This window comes from Pelobates fuscus, chromosome 9 (genome assembly GCF_036172605.1).
Source record: "Pelobates fuscus isolate aPelFus1 chromosome 9, aPelFus1.pri, whole genome shotgun sequence".
Taxonomy (NCBI): Eukaryota; Metazoa; Chordata; class Amphibia; order Anura; family Pelobatidae; genus Pelobates; species Pelobates fuscus.
This window is the reverse complement of record NC_086325.1, coordinates 140,568,925-140,587,900: the sequence shown is the minus strand read 5'-3', so window position 1 is coordinate 140,587,900 and position 18,976 is coordinate 140,568,925. Positions and strand designations below refer to the sequence as shown.

The 18,976-nt window shown below is 40.6% G+C and overlaps 1 protein-coding gene across 5 annotated transcripts in view; it reads right to left on the bottom strand.

The window, feature by feature from the left end:
- SH2D3C (SH2 domain containing 3C) overlaps nt 1-18,976 on the bottom strand; it is a 74,781-nt gene that overhangs the window by 22,272 nt on the left and 33,533 nt on the right. For 4 of the 5 annotated variants that reach the window (XM_063432571.1, XM_063432575.1, XM_063432572.1 and 1 more), the window contains 2 exons: nt 16,860-17,451; nt 6,324-6,363 (listed from right to left, as the gene is read on the bottom strand). In XM_063432571.1, the coding sequence (XP_063288641.1) occupies nt 6,324-6,363; nt 16,860-17,451 (632 nt within the window). Of the gene's footprint in view, nt 1-6,323; nt 6,364-13,610; nt 13,695-16,859; nt 17,452-18,976 lie in introns of those variants that run through there. The other variant, XM_063432576.1, reaches the window with a different exon arrangement.

Below are 18,976 nucleotides of genomic sequence, written 5' to 3'. Positions count from 1 at the left end.
CTTGCACCTCAGGGACCATGAAAAAAAAAGGTTTCCCTACGTATATTTATTTCACAGCTCCTGTAAACATATTGCCGTCTTTACACACAGATTTTATGAACGTGTCTTTAGCCTTGAACAGTCCTATCAGTAATGGTTGGCAGATGATGACGTTACCATTTCTCATTTTCTTTAAATAGCTCAGTTGGTTAATATACTTTAAAATAACTTTAACGCTCAAAGATGTCTCAATGATTCACTTCTTCAAGGTTCATAGAGGGAGTACTTTTATGTTGTGCAATATTAACATGGTGACAATATGTAAAATAAGTGAATAAATGGGCTAAAGAAAAAAACCTTCAATAATACTATATTCTAACAACAGCAACCAAATAAAGCACAACAGCTCAAACACTAAATAAAAACAGTAATACACATTGTGTTTGTCTTAAATGCACAGCAAACCTTATATTTACTATAATAGACAGAATGCACCACAACATGCTTATAAATGACAAAAAAATATGCAAACTGTATCCTCCCTGGTAAAATGTTTTAATATCCTTACGAGATATTTATTGCCATTATCACCCAATTAGAATGGGTAAAAAATGAAGCTTGGTATAGGATCGAGACGTTTCTGTCTACATCCACAAAACTACATTCGCTGGGGCCAGCTTTTGGCTGACGAATCAGAAGGGTATTAAACATCCAGATAGGGGGTCTTTGGACAGCATTATAATTAATAATCTGTTTAAGATTTGGGATAAGTTTAAAGTTGATTGACATCTCAAAAATAAAATTATTGCTGAACTCCCTCTTACCTTTTTGCGCATAATATAGAAGACCTAAATATAAAGAATTGGATTTCTGCGGGTATTCTAAAAATTGACAATTTACTGAAATATAATAAAATCTGTGATTTCTCCATTTTAGTTGGAATTTATAACCTCCAGAAGAGTGAAATATTTAACTATCTTAGAATAAAGAGTTATCGTGAGGAATACCTGAGTACAGAAAAGGCATCAAAGATACTACTTTTGGAGAAAACTCTTAAAAAAATCACGACTTAAGGGCTTAGTAGCGGACTCCATAAAGATGTTAACTAGTGAAGAAGACCCACTTCTACGACCGGTGATAAAAAAAAAATGTGAACATGACCTAAACATCAGAAACGAGGGATTGGATTGAATCATTAAAATGGGTTAACAAAAATGTTAAAGGGAATCTCCAGTGCCAGGAAAACGATCCGTTTTCCTGGCACTGGAGGGTCCCTCTCCCTCCCACCCCCCAATCCCCGGTTACTGAAGCGGTGAAAACCCCTTCAGTCACTTACCTGAGGCAGCGGCAATGTCCCTCGTCGCTGCCTCCTCCTCCGCGCCGCTCCTCCTCTGCATTGCGTCGGCCGGTGGGCGAGACTGATCCTGCCCACTGGCCGAGGAGACCTAATGCACATGCGCGGCAATGCCACGCATGCACATTACGTCTCCCCATAGGAAAGCATTGAAAAATTATTTCAATGCTTTCCTATGGGGAAATGAGCGACGCTGGAGGTCCTCACACAGCGCGAGGACGTCCAGCGACACTCCAGCACAGATAATCTGTGCTATAGAGCAGGAAGTTCCCTCTAGTGGCTGTCTAGTAGGCAGCCACTAGAGGTGGAGTTAACCCTGTTATGTAATTATTGCAGTTTATAGAAAACTGCAATAATTACACTTGCAGGGTTAAGAGTAGTGGGAGTTGGCACCCAGACCACTCCAATGGGCAGAAGTGGTCTGGGTGCCTGGAGTGTTTAAATTTAACTGAAACTCATTTTAAAATCTTTAAATAGGTGGTATTTTGTTCCTAGCAGATTGTCAAAGATTTACCCCAGCTATCCGGATGTATGTTGGAGATGCCAACTTCAAAAAGGCTCATTTATCCATGTATGGTGGTCAACCGCTCCAACTATTTTGGAATATTATTTATATAAAAATTCAAAAACTAGTTACAAAATTCTTTCAATTCGATCCCAAGCTGTTTCCACTTCATATCAATGTATTTTCTGACAGCTGACTGCTGCTAAACTCCTGCAAGCCAGAGATTGTAAAACGGTCGTAGCACCGTGCTGGCTGACAGTTAGGGAGCAGTTCATATTTAAGATCAAAATGGAAATGGGTATAGACTGATTCAAGACGAACTTGAGCAGTGCATTAGCCGAATTGTGACGATTTAAAGGTGTTCTATCTGCATCGGATAATCTCAGCCATCTGATACCCAATTACCTTTATCTTTTATCAGCATAGTAAACCTAGGCTTCTTTTATCTCCCCTTGATCCATACTGCAGGGACATGTTTAATGTTGTATATGTTTAATGTTGTGCCTTATTTGTAATTATTTTCATTTATGTACATGAGAATACGGAGAATGGGCAGCAGCTGAAATAGCCTGCCCTTCGTTGGGTCCCCGCTCAGTTCTCAAGCTGGTTTTATCTCATCCTGTGCCATTACAGAGAGAACATCTCTGAAACATATCAGACTGGTCCCACCCATCTGGGCAGTCCATATCCGAAATGCCTGCAAGTTCCCTCTGCACGAGAGACACAGCAACCCCAGACGATCGTTTCAGCCTTGTAAGGCATCATCAGTGAGGCATAGCGGATATCTCTCTAGGCACCGTGAGCATTATGTATTACATCATGTAATGCATGTATGTTAAAAAAAATGAGAAGGGAAGGGAAGAGGAAATATAAAAAGGGGGTGGGGGGGCGGGCGAAGGGCAAACGTGTTACAGGTACTACGACTGATGATTATTGTTTTATTATTCTTACAAATGGATCTTCTGCTCTTTTAAGTGAAACAATCTTACTTGCAGTCTATGTGCTTGTGCATTTTCTCACATGGAATATGGTACATAATATAAGATGTAAATGCAACACATTATACCTTTTAATGTGTTGCATGTCATAGTACAATGTCGAATGTATGGAATATCTTTCCCCATGATGGTCATCATAAGTATCTACAAATACAGTATGCTATCTATTATAAGGCAACAATGTATGTACTCAAGCTTGTACTGTTTCCATGTGTCCAATTGTTATACCATGAAAAAATCTCATAAAAATAAAATATAAAAAAATAGATGTTTATTACATACTTCTCAACATATCATGTTGACTTTGCGAAAGAGTACATTGTTAGCATTACTGAATCTGATTAAAAGTATCCCCTGCGAGGGGGCGTGGCCTACAGAGCTAAACGAACGGACGTGTCTCCCTTGAGCTCGGTTAGGGCCTGGGAGAATACTGAAGAAAAAAGCCACAAAACCGACATTCACAGCGAACAACTCGACACACCCCACACACAGAGACAATGGGGCGCAAACACAAGAAGATTCACCATCCAGAGGCTCCCCGGCAACGAGATATCCGGCTATCCTTTGAGAGGCCGGCGGCACAGCACCAGCCCAAAATGGCGCCGGAGGAGCAGGGGACGCCGGAGCCATCAGAGGCCTCCCAGGAGGAGGATGATCCGCCAAGCTCTCCCCGATCAGGAGTGGAGTCTGGCATGTCGGAGTCCGACGATGACGAGACACCCTCCACAAAGGGAGATATTAGGAGGCTACTGACCGACCTTCGGAAGGTCTGGAAGGAAGACCTCCAGGCAGCCGAGGCAGAAATAGGGGAGATCCGCCACAGAGTACAAGAGATAGAAGAAAGGGAGGCCTCCAGTAAGAAACACACACAAATCACAGACAACAGACTGGACAGCCTCTCCTTCCAAGTGCAACAACTGACCCAAGCAGTGACTACCCTAGAAACACGCCACAGACAAAAAAATCTGCGCCTCAGAGGAGTCTCAGAAAAAATACCTGAAGAGTCGATACTTACCTTTGTAAGGGACCTGATAGACACCATGGGCATAAAGGGAACCCCTGCCCAACACACGATCACCTCGGCATTCAGGGTGAGGAAGTCTGCCACGGCCCCAAGTGCCGCGCCTAGAGACGTCATAGCAGCCATAACTAGAGATATATCGGTGAAAACAGCGATTATGAAATGCTCCAAAGAGCAGGGACCGGCACAACATAAGGGTCAGGTGGTCTCAATATTCGCGGATATACCGTTCTCTGTCCTAACAGAAAGGAGGAAGCTGGCCCCAACCACCAGAAAACTCAGAGACAACTCTATAAGGTACCGCTGGGGACTAGGGGTCGCACTAGTGGTGACCAGTGGTGACATGCCAATGACACTGACATCAGCGGAGGACCCAGAGCCACTACTGCAAAGGCTCGGGCTCACGGCTCACACACAAGCCACCGCTGCAGAGACACCCTTAGAGACACTTAAGAAAGACCGAGAGCCCACAACGAGCAGCACCCGTGAACCCCAGCAGCGGCTTCAATCACCGACCAAGAAAACACACCCTACACTAAGAGGCAAGGACACGGGCTCAACCAAGCCTCGACACTCGGAAGGGCACTTTCAAATTTAGAGACTCACCTAACGAGACTTGCACCATGTAGGCTCTCTACCAGGAGCCACAAAGCCCAAGCTTCCACAGTCGCCCTGGCTCATACCACATAAGCATGAAAGGCTCAGAGAGGGCGTTAGAGGAAAGCCCTAACGCAGAACCACCCTCAATGGCATAATAATACGTTTTAAGGCACTTGTAATACACCCTGTTTTAAATAGTTCACACATACTGTTTTCCTATGTAATAATGTTACCTATGACACATACAATCTTACAATGCATACTAGGCGAGAATGTTATCTAGAATATGCAAAGTCAATTATATCACTACTTAACTGTTTAATTGCTTTACCCAGAATATGGTAATAATGTCTACTGTGAAAAATTTAAATAAAACTTAAATAATTTTTTTTTTTTAAAAAGTATCCACTGCAATGTAAGTTTAATGAGATGAATAGTCTAAAAGCAATTAGCCATTCCTATCTGTCCATCTATGCATACACTATGTACACACACAGCAGAAGAGCATTATATGGGTTCTATGCAGACAATGTCATGTTTAAGAGTTCTATTTATCGCAGAACTAAGGTATAATTGCCAATTAGTGCAGAGGCAATGTTGACATTAGTTCTGCCTCCATAGTCAAATTTTAGCGGTTATCTGTTGTGTAAAGAATCTGCTATGATAGCAGCCAGGGTTACTAATACTACTATTTTATTAGATGTCAACATATTCCGTATCACTTTAAAATGCAAACAAGCAGTAATGAACCTTATTTACACATACAGATTACTTAGAAGCTGTCGAAGAAGAGGATTCTGCTAGTGGGCCTTAAAGGATCACTATAGGGTCAGGAACACAAACCTGTATTACTGACCCTATAGTGTTAAAACCACCATCTAGCCCCCCTGGGCTCCTCATGCCTCCATAAATATAGTAAAAATCTTACTGTATTCAAGCTAGAAGCTGTAACTCTGCATGCTGTTTGCCTAAAAAGAACAAGCAGTCTGCTGACATCATCAGAAGTGGTAGCCTGATCCAATCACAGTGCTTCCCCATAGGATTGGCTGAGACTAACAAAGAGGCAGATCAGGGGCAGAGTCAGTATGATTCAAACACAGCCCTGGCCAATCAGCCTCTCCTTGTAGAGATGAATTGAATCAATGAATCTCTATGAGGAAAGTTTAGTGTCTGCATGCAGAGGGTGGAGACACTGAATGTTTGGATGCATTTTAGGCAGCCATGACCCAGGAAGGATCTCTAACAGCCATCGAGGAGTGGCCAGTGAAGTTATCACTAGGCTGTAATGTAAACACTGCATTTTCTCTGAAAAGACAGTGTTTACAGCAAAAAGCCTGAAGGTAATGATTCTACTCACCAGAACAAATTCAATAAGCTGAAGTTGTTCTGGTGACTATAGTGTCCCTTTAAGGGGACACTCCATACCACTAAAGCACTTCAGCTTGCCGAAAAGCCTTATGTGTGAAGATTGTGCCCTCTGTTTTTCATTTTACAAAAAGTGCAGATTTCAATAAAAATTGGTACTTCTATAAATTAAAATTGTTACACCCCCTGGGTTGTCAGTCAGACAACCAGCCCTGTTACGTGTTACTGGTTTGGTTTGCTCAGTGGACAGAAACACAAGAGGTAGCAATTAACCAGAGCACCAGCTTTGCAAAGACTTCTCATTGAGTTCTACTGGGAAGTCCGTGATTGGACAGCCACAGAAAGTCTGGGCTGGGGAAGAAGGGAATGGCTTGCAAAGCTATGGCAACTTTATGGTAAGTTCTTGCTCCATAGCCGATAATAGTCCAGCTCATATACTTGCATACTACATGGTTAAGTCATTGAAGTAATTGAGACACAATATAAGGAAGGTGGGCTTACCTTTACATAATCACTTCCAGGATCGAGGGCACTACAGGTACTGCAAGAGAGAAAAAGTTGCAATTAGAGGTGAAGCCATTATTAAATGTACAAGGAATATTGTCAGCATACATTTTAAAGGCAAAGATGACCAGCTATATACTCAAAAATTACAGCTCCCATGATACTTTGCCAATCTTAAGGCTCTACAACAGCTGTGATACGTCAGTTCATATGGTCTGGCATGGACATTATAGCTCCGCAGATGGTGCGTTGAATCTCTGCATGAATGTAGGAGCCTCAAATAAAATGTTTCAGTAACACAATTAGAGCACTGATCCTACCATAAATTAAAACATCACTAGAGAGACAACAGCAGTTGCACTTACCACAGAGTTATCTCACTAGCTTCATGACAAGGTATAAAAGTGTAAAATGGGCCGCTCTACCACTTCTACCTAAGGAAATAGTGAGGCAAATCAAAATCTGTTCAGGAACTTTCGTTTCTGAGCAGATGTCAAACTAAAGCACTACCACATCATGTGTAATGAGGCTTCCTTGAAGGACATGGATTAAAAGGGACACTCCAGAGCCCTAAAGCACTTCAGCTAGCAGACGTGTTTTATGTGTCAAGACTGTGTCCTCTTGTTTTTATTTTGATAAAAAGTGCATACTTCAATAGAAATTGCCACTTTTACGATATGTTGTGCGCTCAGATCCAGGATATAAGACTTGAAGAGGTACATGGTTGTTTTATGTATGTTTTGGAGTGTTGTAAATATTGTAGATTTTTCTGTACCTGAGAGATAATTTAAATATATGTTTTTATCCCAGGTAATTATCTCTCAGGCACAGAGGATCATGGGAGGGATTACCCTGTTATTTTGCGTGGGAAACCCCATGTAAGGGCTTTTGCATAAAAGACAGTGTGTGGCCCTGAATAAAACAGTTCACTCCCAGCATTCAGTCTTGACTAATGTCTGTGGGGGAAATCTATACCTGCTTTGGATTATAACTACTTGAGGAATTCTACTCTTTATTGCTACTAGTATTGGAATTGCTGCAGCAGAGTTCTATAAGGAGGGAAAAAGACATCCTTAGCGGCGAAACCCGTGTTCCTACCCGGATGGCCGCCACAATGATTAACTCTCTTCATCGCTTTATAAGACATGTATAATAAACCCGTGGGAATGAAATGTTTTCCCCTTTAATATGATAGTTCTTTTTAAGGGGACACTATAGTCACCAGAACAACTATAGTATGTTCCTGCAGGCTTTTCAATGAACAGCTGCCTTTTAAAAAAAAAGTGCCTAGTAACACCTCTAGGTGCAGTCACTCAGATGGCCACTAGAAGGGCTTCCTGAGTAAATGCTGCAATATGTGCAGCACCTACGTTCTGCGTCTCCAAGCTCTGCATGGAGGCACTGAACGTTCCCCATGGAGATGCAGATTGGTGCAGCGTGGCCGTTAAACACCAGCACAGCATGGGAGAAAAGATGAGTAGAATCAACTTTTTAGAATGATCTTAAGGGGGTAAAAGGGAGCAACAGCCACAGAGGCACTATAGTGCCAGGAATACGTTTGTATACCTGTTACTACAGTGTTCCTTTATATTGAAATACTAATGGTATTTAAATAAGATAATAAGATAGGGGTTTTAACTCATTGGTAAACCTACAAAATACTTTGTTTTGGAAACTTTTTGAAGCGTTAAATTTACTTTATAATCCTAAAGAACAATAAACTAAAACATTGCAGTATTAAAAGAATACCTCTGTCATGAGTAATATGACTTGGTGTCACTTTAAAAGAGAATACAATTCTATTTTAACATTGTGATAGCCAATTTTGTAGCAAATGTATAAATCAAACTTTCACCTACACATTATATGATCGTATATTTATACATGATTATATAGCGGAAGAGTTTTAGCACTTGCCACCATCAAGTGCAGACATCTCTCGGTACAATTAAAGCAAAAAAATAAACTTTTTTTTAAATTGTTTCTGTTTAGCTCCCTGTGTCTGAATTTATTTTTCCCCGCGTTCTCTAATTTTTATAAAACAGAAAATGAAGCAGGGACTACTTTTACTTATGTATAGCAGTCAATTTGACAAAACTTGTCAATGGGGATAACTTATGGCAAAGTTCTATTTTAGTTGCCAATCATATTTACCCACAATACATCAGTAAAAACCAATCTAGGCCCAGGAGAACAAAATGGCTGCTCCCAGATATTGAGATCCAGCACAGGAAGAAAAGATAATCAATATAAAATAAAACGACAAAAGGGAGAATATAATCATTAAGACACAGAGGGCATTAGCGATGGAAAAATTTAAGGGAAAAAAACAATCATGACAGGGCCACTTTAAGGGATACCACTTTGAGGGTGGGACTTTTGGGGACACAGTCATTACTTTAATTTCATAACGTCATCTTGGTTAATCAAGGGGAACTGGATGTAAATTTATCTTTTAATCCACTTACAGGCTGGCAATTTCACCATCACACTGTAAAGACATCATATATCCATCTGAATGTAAACCTGTCAACCACCTGATTTGTGGACGACATGTCCACTTTACGAGCAGTCCTGGGGCAAAGTTCTAAATGTGTTGAAATCCATGGATTCCATGGGTTTCCATAGTGCCTGCTCGCTCCACTTGCCCGGCTTCCACCCAGAATTGTTCTTAACACAAAACCTTTTATTTGTCGCTATGTATCATCCCATTTTTTTTTGGCCATCCCCATGGATTCAGTCAGCTCTGGGCTTTACAGGACACTGTGTTCACTAAGGTTTCCTGGCTCGGGGTGAATCATGCGAATGAGAATAATGGGGTCAAGTGACAGGGTGGGACTCCGGTGGGAGGTAGAACTCAGGAAACAGACTTTTCTATCCCTGAGTTTGGACAATGCAAAGCTTCCTTTCACCTCTCCTTACATCCTCTTACTGCAAGCAGGGGAAAACCATGTGTATCTGCACACGCACACGGCATGCACACTGATCTGTGTCTTATCTGACTCATGACCGAGCACTGACGGACACACTAAAAAAAAAATGAATTCCGTACTTGTGTTATTTCCTTTTAACATGAAACCAAGCTTAATGTACCAGGGAATTGTGCTGGCAACCTGCTACATCAATTGTTTCCCTTCTCGCCCGTATCTTTCCAACCATTATTAATTTGACTATGTTCATGCACATGTTAGACAGAAAAGTACCCGTACGTCAATAGTGTGATCGACCTATGAAACATTATATTGTTAAGTGGCTTTTTCAAATAATGCAATCCATTTCGGTTTGTGTGTTCAGATAGTTGTGGAAGGATGAACGTATGCAGAATTAGTTTAGTAGAGTGCTGGCAACACAGAGACGCCAAACTACAGACTCCGCAATAATTTGTCTGATGCTTCCTATATATTATTTAGCCACAGTAGGAACACATACTACGACAGACAGGCTTGATGACATCACACTGCAAGTGCACCTGTATTTTTATTTTGGATATATCCAACAGGAATTTGAGATTTCACGTGGAAATTTCAACTTTTGGAGTAGAATAGCCTAGCTAGAAAACTTATTCAACTGCACATGACAATGTGCTGCAGTGGTTATGGTCATTAGAGTGGTATTGACCTTTCAATCTTCTATCATATGTCAGCAGTTCCTAGTTTAGGGCATGAACTCCAATGTGATGTCATGATCTGTGATACCTGTGTAGTATCTTTGCCTGTGTGTTTGAATATGAAAACCAATTGTTTTGCTGCAACAAAGTCAATAAACATGCAAAGTTACCCTGCTACATGCAACTGGGGAAAATATTTTAATTGTTCGTAAGAGCAATGTGACGTAGGTTGTGATGTCACCGCATGTTTCATCCAAATTGGGACACTTGGTAACCAGGCTATAACTGCATCTAAGCCAACCACTGACCTATGGAGTAATTGTATTGCCCTCGGCTACTTGGCAACCATTCATACGGGCCTGACACCCAAGCAGAAGTCCTGACAGACGCAATCCACCGCTACAAAGCGTAATAATGCTCGGTTGTTAAAAAGACTGCATACTGATAGTTAATGTCTCTGCATTATTACCCCAACTTGGCTACCCAAGTATGATTAAGTCTTTCCAGCATTGAGGTTTTTCTTTAATTATTGTTTATAATAATTCTCTTTAAGAAATGGTGTTTGGTTCTCTTCGAGGGGCACACATATTGTCATAGATAGCTGTGACAAACAAATAGCTCCAGATATTGATGCCCAGCTGGTGTACCCAGCCAAATGCTGGCTGAAGGTTCTACGAGATGGTGTTCAGTAGTTAGAGCAGTCAGTTGGCTCTGGACAGATCAGATTAGTTAATCTATTCCTACAGTACTCATTAAATCACAGTGTTTGACTCTGTTCTAAATCTCCACCTAGTAGAATGACTCGACCGTCTTAGCTTTCTTCACATTACTTATCGGTTTATAACCCTTGTGTGCTGTGCCCTATATATTGGAAGCAATCTGTGTTATTGTTGGCCTTTGTAAAATATCATAACCAATTATCTATTCCCACTTTGTTTTCAATCTTTTATTTTGTTGCGATTGTTGCTCCCTCTTGGTTTAGTGTTTGTTTTGTTTCTTACTGCGATCACGCGAATTGGCACAGATACAGAATTTGTCCCAAGGGCAAGTTTTTAGACACATACATAAAAACTACGATTTACAAACACAGACTGGAGTTTGGGCGAGTATTTTACCAATCTAAATAAATAAATATTAAATGGCCGTGTTGGGGCACTTAGTTCTGGCAAACTAATTTGAAACAATTGAATGTTTCTTAAAGTAAACAAAAATGATAAGGTTACACTTTAAGGACCAAAAAGAGGAGGGGCAAGTACTATTATCAAAGGATTTTTCTAAAAACAAAGTTATACATAACATAGAAGCATAGAATGTGACAGCAGATAAGAACCATTCGGCCCATCTAGTCTGCCCAATTTTCTAAATACTTTCATTAGTCCCTGACCTTATCTTATAGTTAGGATAGCCTTATGCCTATCCCACGCATGCTTAAACTCCTTCACTGTGTTAACCTCTACCACTTCAGCTGGAAGGCTATTCCATGCATCAACTACCCTCTCAGTAAAGTAATACTTCCTGATATTATTTTTAAAAACAATAATCTCAGGTTACATACCACAATAATATAAATTACACAGTTGATACATTTCAAAACTGTATAAGACATAAAAAAACACGTCATTCTTGAGAGATCATAACATTTCTGTTATTGAAAATCGTTGTCAAGTGATATCCTATTTGTATGACTATCAAATTCCCCAACAAACACGGGCGTTCGCAACATGGGACAAGAGGGGCAAGTGCCTCCCCCTGGAAGGCTGTGGACACCTCATCTATCATACGGTTATTATAGCTAACTATTGAGTGTTAATACAAACTCTGGAGTTTATTCACTATACAGTTAATCATGGTACGTTAGAAAAAGTAGTTGAGTATGAGATTTATTTTTTTCTACAGTTCAGCTATTTTGGGCTAAAATGTTTCCAGATCACTGCCAATTTGCGGTTTGTACATAAAAGATTGCTTTCTGCACTTTTGTATAGCCTGGATAGTTTATTGCTTCCTGATGGGTTTGTTTTACTTTGATTAACCGTTATAGTATTTGCATTTAGTTTAGCGTGTCTTGGCATTGCTATCCCTCTGTAATTGCTTAACAGCACAAGGGGTGTACTGATTGATTTAAATTTTTTTCCTGTAGTTAATGATACTTATTTTTTTTTTTTTTTACTTGTTACGTTCTAATACTTGTGTAATTATTGATAACCCCGTATGGCTGCTGTGTACCGTTGTATCAATATGCTGAACTTGGAAAACATGCAAGGTTTTCAAAGTTCCCAGAGTGCGTGCGGCCACACTGAACTTAAGATACACAAGCTGATGGTACTGTGCGGTATAAATCAAAACCCACATGCTGTGTAACTGCCCAGAATGTTCAGACAAGGGAATGGGGAAAAAGTGAGGTCATTGAGCTTCGGATGGGGGTGGAAGCAGGGTGACCTCTCTACAAAAAATAAGGATTCTAATTGTAAGCAGATGATATGGGAGAGAATGGGGAGGTAAAGCAAAGTAACATTAAATGCCAGACAAGATGCAGATCTGAGAAAGAGCAGGAATGGGTCAAGAAGAAGAAGAAAGGGATGCAGGGCAAAAAAGAATAAAAATGTTAAAAAAAAAAAAGGAATAAAAGTTAAGAAAGCATTTGATTTAATACGTGTGGTTGATAGGCAACAAAGTCAATGAGACGGGTAAAAGATCCCCATTAAGTCTACAAGGCTTGTAAAGGCTCTAATAACTATTTCATGAGCTGCGGGAAGCAATGTATTGAAAAATCTCACTCTTAACGTCTTAGAGAGATGAACACTGTAAGTATTAGCCCAAAGCAATATGCCACCCTGTAGGATGTTTCACTACGATCACTCAAACAATTATCTCATCCCCATTAGAACACTCAAACCACTTGTCCCTTTTACAGTCTCCTGTGACCTGCTACCTTACCAGAATGTGATCACCCCTAGCATTGTCCCACATTCTGTTACTAAAACAAGGGGACACATGTTTTATTATCAATTTATATGAACGGAATCAGCCCTGTCTGTTCAGATTAAAGCAGGATGCACCAGGACCCACTATAAAACCATTGTCTAAGCTAATATTTTATTAATGTAGTTTACCCCCATTGTACAGCGCTACGGAATATGATGGCGCTATATAAATAATAAAATAACAATAATAATATTTCACTAAACTACAGATTACAGAATAGAATAATACCTGGAGCTGTATATTTTAGGCTCTGTCTAGACTAATCTTGTTTAAGCAGGGTTCTCATCTGCCTATTGTTCCTGTAACATTTTGTAATTGTCTCATTGATTGTCCCACATCACCCTTTATAATATTGTAAAGGGTTTCGGAATAAGTTGCCGCCATATAAATGCAAATAATTCTAATAGGCCAAAGTAGCAAGGCTTAAAAAATTAAGAGTTACACATTATTTTCATCTAGTTCTGTTATTTTGGCAATTTGCAATTCCCTTGTAAATTCCTGACATGTCTCACTTTATTGAACAAATTTGTATTCCGTGGACACTTTGACAGATGAATAGGCATGAAAGTTCGTTCAATAAATGCTGTTAACACAATATCACTCTCTGCATTATATAAAGTTATACGTTGAATTATTCTCCCCTGCCCCTTGAGAAACGTGTTAGGTTATCGAGGTAGCTGTATGAGTTCTCTTACCGGTAGCCCATGGGGTACACGTGCCGCCCTACATCCGTCATGGGCCTGAAATCCAAACTCATCTCTACGAGTAGTCAGTGCAGTCTGAGAAACAACCGTTTGTGAACTTGGGAAAAAGATTCCCTGGACACCAGCAGCATGCCTCCTCCTTGCACTGTGTCCCTCCCTCCCACTGCCCTGTTTGGAATGTAGAGCAGAACAAGGGGAAGTCTCCTCTTGGCTCTAGGAACGATGGAATTCCAGGTCATTAGCATGCTCCTGGCATCTCAGGGCCTCCTCCAGCTCTCGTGAAACAGAGAGGGAAAGTACTCTTTGGGGATGTGTTTTCAAACTTTTTAGGACATGCAAAAGAAAGACAGAGCCATGTTAACGGACTGTTAAACATCCACACATCAATTAAAGATACAAGTTACTGAACAAAGGAACAGCTGAACTCCAAAACAAAGTCACAAAGTGGCATTTATATCAAATGTCACACTGACACATGTTCGCACATGTTGAGTAAATGTGTCAGAACTTGCCTTTTATTTCTTTGTATTACAGAGAAATTGCAAGGGGGGGAGGGGGGGAGGGGAAGGACGGACATATATTTGAAAAGCTTTTATTTTGATCTATGTATGTATTTCGTACATGAACAGAGTAAGTCTATGTGTGTTGATGCTAATTATAAATAAAAAGGTAACATTTGGTGTATTTGTTTATTTTACATTTACAGCAGCTTTCTATAATTTTTTTATTTAGCTTTATTTTTGAAAATACTAAATAAAAGTAACATAAAAAATTATTACCACTTTAAGAACCAAAAAAAAAAAAAACCTATGTCCCACCACATAGCCAGAGAATCATGGAATCCTGTCACCTACGTGATCATAGAACTGTGAGTTTTTCTGTAAGATTGTAAAGGGCTAAATATGCCTATCCCAACGGAAAAATGTCAGAAGATCATTTTTTTTCTGATGGGGACTCAAGTGGGAGGTTCTAGATTTTTGGATTTCACACAGCATCACCTATCTCAGGGATGTGAGTTTCCCTGTGTAGTCTAAATGAATTGCCAAGCTAAAAGTCAGGCACCTGTAAATCGATCCTTTTAACCAAGAAAGAGACACAAATAACTTCTGAAACAGAATAAAAGCTGGTAACTGTGATGAATCTAGATCTATGGGGTGAATCCAAATTTAAATATCTACGCCAAGCATCATAACTACTACAGACTGCTGTAGCAGGTATGATGATAGGAGCCCTGACCTTGGCCCTATTTCCTGGTAATGGCACAAACTGTTTTTGGGCCCAGACCCATTTCTGCACTGGTGAAATGTTTCTGTCAGAAGCCGATCCAGTCTCCATTCACTGGCTAAGAACGTCAGCTGACCACTCTCAGCCACTCAATGGCACACTGTGCATGAAAAACGGCAGAAGTCCATTTCGTCGGCCATTCCTTGGTGGAGTGTGCCTGCTGACTGCTTTCAGCCAAAGAATGGAACTCTAGTTACAAGATAAGCCCCCAAGATAAGCTGCCAGAACTGTATGTGCAGCGTTTCAAAGCAAATCACTGCAAATACAGAACTCCAAAAACCATAACCAATTCAAACCACAGAAAGTGGACATGTTGCTTAAAAGTAACCATTTAGGACAGGCTAGAAAAACAGCCTGTGACAAACGTTTGCCACGGACTCCTGGAGGAGTGTGGTAGATGGCCTCCTGCCCACCGACTATGGGCCTGGTCAGCGACTGTAAAGACCCATAATTTATTCCCCCTGGTTCCCTTGGTTCGGCACTTTCCATTTGTGCGCATAGAACTGAACGCCAGCTCCCTGGCGGCCGTTCGCATGGACTTCAGGGTGACTTAACCTTTTGCTTAACTTAGGAGCTCAGATCAGGGGTGTTTGAGGATGTATAATTTGTGTGGTTATTATGTATTTTTATTATGTTTTGGGGTGTTTTATGATTTTGTGTATATTTTCCTGTAACAGAGATAATCGTATTAAGGTCCTTTAGACTCAATTATCTCTCAGCTACAGGAATTAAGGGGAGGAGTTAACATGTGAACCTGAAGGGAGACTGTGTATTGTGGGTGTGTTCTACATAATGTAATTATTGCTGTGCATTGTGTATAAAAACAGGCCATCTGGCCAGATTAAACATATTCCAGTTTGTACTCCCAGAACTATGTGTCGTCTGGTTACTGGGAGGGGAAAGGGCTAATCACTGTTCCAGTGTGGAGAATTCAACGGGGAAAGTCCTTGTAAGGACTAGAGCAACCAGGGCTGAGTGTCGTCCAGTACCTGGGGGTGGATAGAGTGAGTTCCCCATTCGGCTCCAGGAGAGAGCGGTTCCAGGACCCCAGTCAAGCCACAGCAACTGTGGGCAAAAGTGCTACAGTTTGTCCCCTGTTCCAGCTAGGAAGTGGTTCTTTGCGGAGGTACCCATCCAGGGTTACAGGGAGCTCCGTTACACAGCCGAAATTGGAAAATGTGGGCAGTAGGGCAATAATCACAGTTTCTTCACGCCATTTTTTTTTTTACATGTAAGTGTGCACAGACTTATTTTTATACAATGCAACAATGTGTAGTCAAAATGCAACATTTAGATTGTGAACTAGAACATTTACTAAGCAGATGCGTTTTTTGCACAACTTGATAACTAACTAAACGTTAGCCCCTGGTAGTGCCATTTCCAAATAATTTAAGAACGTGTCACTGGAAATGACTTTGTTGAGATTTGTAATGGTTTGCAAAGTTTAAAATTATTTTGATCTTGGTGTAATCATTGGGGGGGGCATTGACATACAACAGGTGGAAATATCTGCACCTACATTACATAATGTTACGGAGTTTTGGGCCAATTCATGTGAGGCCAGTGGATCCACAGTCTAGTGATATCGGTGATCACGTCAGGTAGGTGCAAAAGTTTCTACAAATGTTTTCTTTTAAAAAGTACTTGTATGAACCATTGATAGTTTTGTCTTCAGCTGTTGGGATACTTGTTCTGTTTATGGAACACAGTGTTGTCATGTATTATCACAACTCCATTCAGAAAACAAAAAGTTACACGGTGAGCTGACAGCCAGCAAGATAAGACAAAAAAAAAACCAAACCATAATAAATAATAAGAAAATCAAACACAACTGTTAAATAGAGAGGGGGTAACAAACTTATAAAAAACATCAAAACTGGTTATTATGGATCTTCCAAGTCAGTGGTGGCCTTGCACAATTTACTTATTAATAAAAGAACACCAAAATTATCTTACCTTTCCGCACAACTTTCATTGTTATTGCTTTGTCCGCTGTCTGGCGTTTTCTCTCCATCCCTTCCTTCCAGTTTGGGAATTTCAGGTAGCAACTCGTGAGCTGTACAAGAGGGATCCGTATTAATCTGTGCATGTTCATCCTCTGGTTTATTTTCCTGAGATTGGGATTTGGAATTCTCTATATTATTCAGTTTAGAAGAATCTTTGTGGATCCTTTGAGATCCTAACTTGCCTGCAGCTCTTAGGGATGGAACGACTATAATATCGTTTGGGTCATCGTTTAGTAGGTCATCTTGTGATCTCATGTCAGCCGGTGGTATATTGCTACTGCCAACGTGGCTTGCTTTTTCCTTCTTGGCTTTAGATGCACGTGTGGTGCTTAATCTGGGCATTGTTCCCATGTGGCTATACATGTCACATGACCTCGCATATGTAGGGCTTTTTGGTATAGATACAAGGTCATCCTGAGTCTTTTCAAACATGCGGTCTGCTCGGACATGGTGCTGCCGTATGTCTGTGTCTCGGGATTCCCTTCTTCGAAATGCACGAGGTAAACTACTTAGGCTGCCAAAAACAGTTAATTTAAACAACTCTGCAAGTAAAAAAGGAGGGGATTAGTGAAATATTGCACTGATAAAAAAACAACATTTAATTAGTTACAGCGCAATACAGAAGATCTAGAACACGGTATGTTCAGCAGCTTAAATAATTAAAGTATTACTAATAGTATAAAGTACCTGCAAATCTCCAGTATTGCCCAATAGAACAAGTTTCAAGTAAGTTGATACAAAGTAAAACATGACTTTAACTAGAACACTATAGCCTAGATTAAATTAGAGCCAATACTCTTTATTGGCTCCCGATAAGCCTTTTATCAGCCTGGAGCAATTAATTTATCAAATATCAAAACCGATAACTACAGTTGAGATTGAAAATATGCCACGATACGTGAGGTTCCTCAGCAAGATACAAAGCAGCCATCCATACCTGGATTTTCCTTCCCAAAACAGTTCCATAGATTTGGGCTGTGTGGCAGTTCACTTAGAAAAAACTACTAAGTCCCATTTGAATGCACGAACGGGCCCCGTTCGTGCAAATAGCACAGTGTAACATGGCGTTCGAATTGTCAAACGCACTTCGACTTGAGCCGAAGCATCGAAGTGGAGGAGAAGGTAAGGGTCAGCGGTGTTCGTGCATTTGTGTAGCCGATTTTAGTTCCATGGATTTACTAGCACACACCGCTGACTGCGTTCGACTAAATTAAAATGGCCGCCGCCACGTGTTCGTTTGTCGAATGGTGGCCACTTCAACGACTTCGGCTGCATCCGAAGTGCCATATAAAAAGTACCAATCCTTCCCCATAGTATTTAAAAGGCCAGAAGTAGTGAAATACACTCCGGTATGGCTGAATAATGTTTTTAAACGGCCCAATCTCCCAGGGGCCATAATCATGCGGAAGGAGGCTGGCAATCAGGCTCCTCCAACAGCCAGGGGAAAAGGGCAGCTTGTCACCCAACAATCCAGTGACAAAAGGCGTTTTGTCACAAATAGGTCCCACCACCGCTTATTATAAGATATGCCCCAACCACTATTCATAGGAAGGGGCTGGGGGAGGACACTATGTCCACCTGTTTATTGTATAATATCACTCACCCAACACTCATAGTTGGCAGATTGGGGGGAAACTTGGTCCTGTCCATTTATTGTATGATAGCCCCCACCTCCCGCTCATGGGTGGCCAAAAATTATTTACCTAGCACTGGGAATGCCATGATTCTTTTTCAGCTGTAGTATCTTATGTATAGCCATCCCTGGACTGCAAACAGTCATGAGCAATGGTTCTTTTTAGAACAATAAGCATATCATATTAAGTCGTCACAGGCAACTGTTTACAAAATATTAACTGTAGAGATGGAGACTGCCAACCCAGATACTCCATAAAGTCCATCTATATCAATAAAAAAAAATTTAAACCGCCAATGAATTTTGCAGGATTTAATTATGTAAAGATACAGAGAATACAATATACACTTACCAGTTGAAAAGTAACAGAGGACCCTGCCTTAGAACTTAAATGTCATGTCCAAAACTATGTTTGCTCTTTTTACAATATTAAC